This window comes from Pteropus alecto, unplaced genomic scaffold (assembly GCF_000325575.1).
Source record: "Pteropus alecto unplaced genomic scaffold, ASM32557v1 scaffold113, whole genome shotgun sequence".
Lineage (NCBI taxonomy): Eukaryota > Metazoa > Chordata > Mammalia > Chiroptera > Pteropodidae > Pteropus > Pteropus alecto.
Window position 1 is genome coordinate 3,356,808 of NW_006433949.1, and position 2,782 is coordinate 3,359,589.

A 2,782-nucleotide genomic window follows, 5' to 3' on the forward strand; every position below is an offset into this window, starting at 1 on the left:
GCCACTTAGAACTGGGGCTTACCTGGTGCTTTCTGTCATTTTAACCATGCCATTCTATCTTCTCAATTAAGAGAGGATGATTCTAATGCCATCATAAATGCTTCTGGGATTCTAACTATTCTTACTCATTTTCCTCACAGAGATTATAAATAAGCAACTTAAAAAAACCAGCACATTTCTCAAAATTCTGCCCAAAATGATAAACACACAGTAATCTTACCACTTCTGTGACAGGAAGATGTAAAATATAATGTGACCTAAACTCCACTTGTGGAAATTATCTTTCTGTCCTTTCCTCATTTCCACAATAAAGGTGTCAGCATCTCAGGCATTCTTTTTCTCCCCAGTGCTAATTGCCAGTAGCCTTGAAAACACAGGTCTTCTTAATTTCCGGTGAAAGAAAGCTCATCAAGATTTCACCTTTTACATCATAAATCTATTGATGCAAACATCATTTCCAACAAGGAGCCCTATAAGATCACAACAGCAGAGTGTGTTGCTAGTGACCGAAAAATTAACTTCTAACCTTTGAAAATTCTGTAATTCTAATTGGTTATTTAATAACTTGTTACCCTGGCAATATTTGTGGTGGCATCTGCTTGCTAAAGAGCACAAGTTCCTATAAGTTTTCTTTATTAAACTGCTTGCTTCTCTCTTTTCCCACATTCATGGAGGTAAAATAAAACCTATGGCTCTTGAATTTTTATTGATTGATTCTTGGAACATTTTACTTAAATCTGAGAGTCTTTGTCTCACTTGAGCTAATCAGAGGAAAATTATTCTTTCGCTAGCTATGTATGACACAATGACAAATTGTCATTCATAATCTAATATTAAATATTAAGCCAAGGCATAACATTTCATATTTTCTGAGTGTCATACAAATAAAGCAGTCTATAAAAAAAAAAAAATCAACACTGAACTCCAAGTTCAGTCCTACTCCAAGGTCTGCCTGCTGACTGGCTGTATTATCTTGTGGAAGTAATGTCCCTTTGCCAAACCGTACTCTGTTTTAAAAAAAAAAAAAAAAAACAGGTTATCTGCAATATTATTTGCCTTTTCAATGTAAGCTTAAAAACAGAGCTTGGCACTGGCATCACTGCTGAGTTTTCAGTGCATTTTTGTGCAAAATTTTCCAGTTCTTTTACCCTAAGTGGGTGGTTTTCCTCCGATTCTTCTTTCAAATAATCTCATCTGGTCTCATGCCTTTGAGATCTTTTTGAAAAACTTTTTTTTTTTTAATTTGCTGGGAATGTAAACTTAAAAAAAAAAACAATTGTGCACTGTAGTTTACATTTCAAAGACAGCGTGTCTTCATTTCCTTCAGCTTCAAGTATAGATGAAGATTCTAATTCAAGGTCACCTATCAGTTTCAGCACCATTACGTTCATAATCTGTTTGTTCTGAGACTCTGGAATAGAGTAAAATTTACTCTTGGAAACAAATCAATCAACCCGATAATTTGCAAAAGACCCGTTGGGGGAAAAAAAATCTGTAAAACAATCAGGGAACTCTGAAAACTGTTTGGATAGTTGACATTAAGGAAAAGTGTTACTTTTGGAGGGTGATAGTAGTATCCTATTTATGGTGTACAAAAGAGTCCTTGCCATCTTGGGCAAGTTTCTTAACCTCTCGGTGCCTGTGTTTTCACCTACAAAGTGACAATACCGTCATAGGTATTCTAGCAATATCTACACCTCATAGGACTGTCACAGAAATCAACTGAGATTTTCAAGGAGAACTTTAACCTAGTGCCCAGCACACAGCAGGCGCTCAACGAATGCAGGCTGGGGATTAGTGGGAGCTTCTCTTTGAGAAGGCTGAGCCAGTCTTAAAGTGGTAAGAACCTCAGCAGTTGTCTAATCACACTACCTCACCAGCACAGGAATCACCTTTCTTACTAAAAGGAAGTGAGAAAACTCTGAGAGAAAGCACCAACTCAGACAGATATTTAACTGTACAAGTTAACATTCTGGATGCGTTTATATAATTCATTCAAGGTTGTTCAGTCAGTCAGTCAACAAGTGCATTTCCTAAGTGCCAACACTATGTGGGTATCATTCAAGACACCAAGGAGGAAAATTGAACTCCTAGCCTGTAGAGTTCACCAAGATAAGAAGAAAAGATTGGCAAGATCTGAAAATCCTGGGGCTACGAAGAGATTGGCAGGAAGAAGCATAGGGGCTAACACATGACAAAATCCTAAAACTATATGTTGCAGGCACAAGGAACTTCAGAGTTAGAATTATCAAACCAAGCTTCTCTGACATGGAGGAAAACCTTCAACAATGAGTAAGGTATGAAAGACAAAGAAGATGTGAGAAATGTTGGAAAAGAGCAAGAAGGGAAAAGACATTGTATAAAATCCCTATTAAAAAAAAAATCTAGGAATGGTCACCCTGGAGTATTTCGGACTGCAGGAAAAGGAGGAAGACAGTCTTACCCAGTTCGTCGGTGATGAGGTGCTTCCCTTGAATGGAGTTCCGGCACTGGTTGCTAGGCCGACTGCTATTGCCCAAGTTAAATTGCACTTTCCACAGAATGGGCTGATCATGGTCTTGAACTTGGAGGAGATTCCGATCTCTCACTGCCCTCTCCTCCTACAAAAAGACCATTAATGATAAGGTTAAAGTACCATTTCTTGCGTTTTCACCAATTTTTCATAGAAACTACAGCGACAGGATAGAAACAATACCAAAAAAAAACTTGTACAAGAATCTGCACTCCCCTGGTATAAGCAAAGTCTGAGCCAAAGTCATAAAATAAAATGTAAAAAAAAAAA

General features: G+C 37.5%; 1 protein-coding gene across 8 annotated transcripts in view; it reads right to left on the reverse strand.

Moving 5' to 3' along the window:
• The window catches only part of CUNH12orf49 (chromosome unknown C12orf49 homolog), a 16,801-nt gene that overhangs the window by 5,427 nt on the left and 8,592 nt on the right, over window positions 1–2,782 (reverse strand). For 7 of the 8 annotated variants that reach the window (XM_015586858.2, XM_006908586.3, XM_015586859.2 and 4 more), the window contains exon 2: window positions 2,444–2,600. The exons of the other annotated variant lie outside the window; for it this stretch is intronic. In XM_015586858.2, the coding sequence (XP_015442344.1) occupies window positions 2,444–2,600 (157 nt within the window). The remainder of the gene's footprint in view (window positions 1–2,443; window positions 2,601–2,782) is intronic. 8 annotated transcript variants of the gene reach the window in all.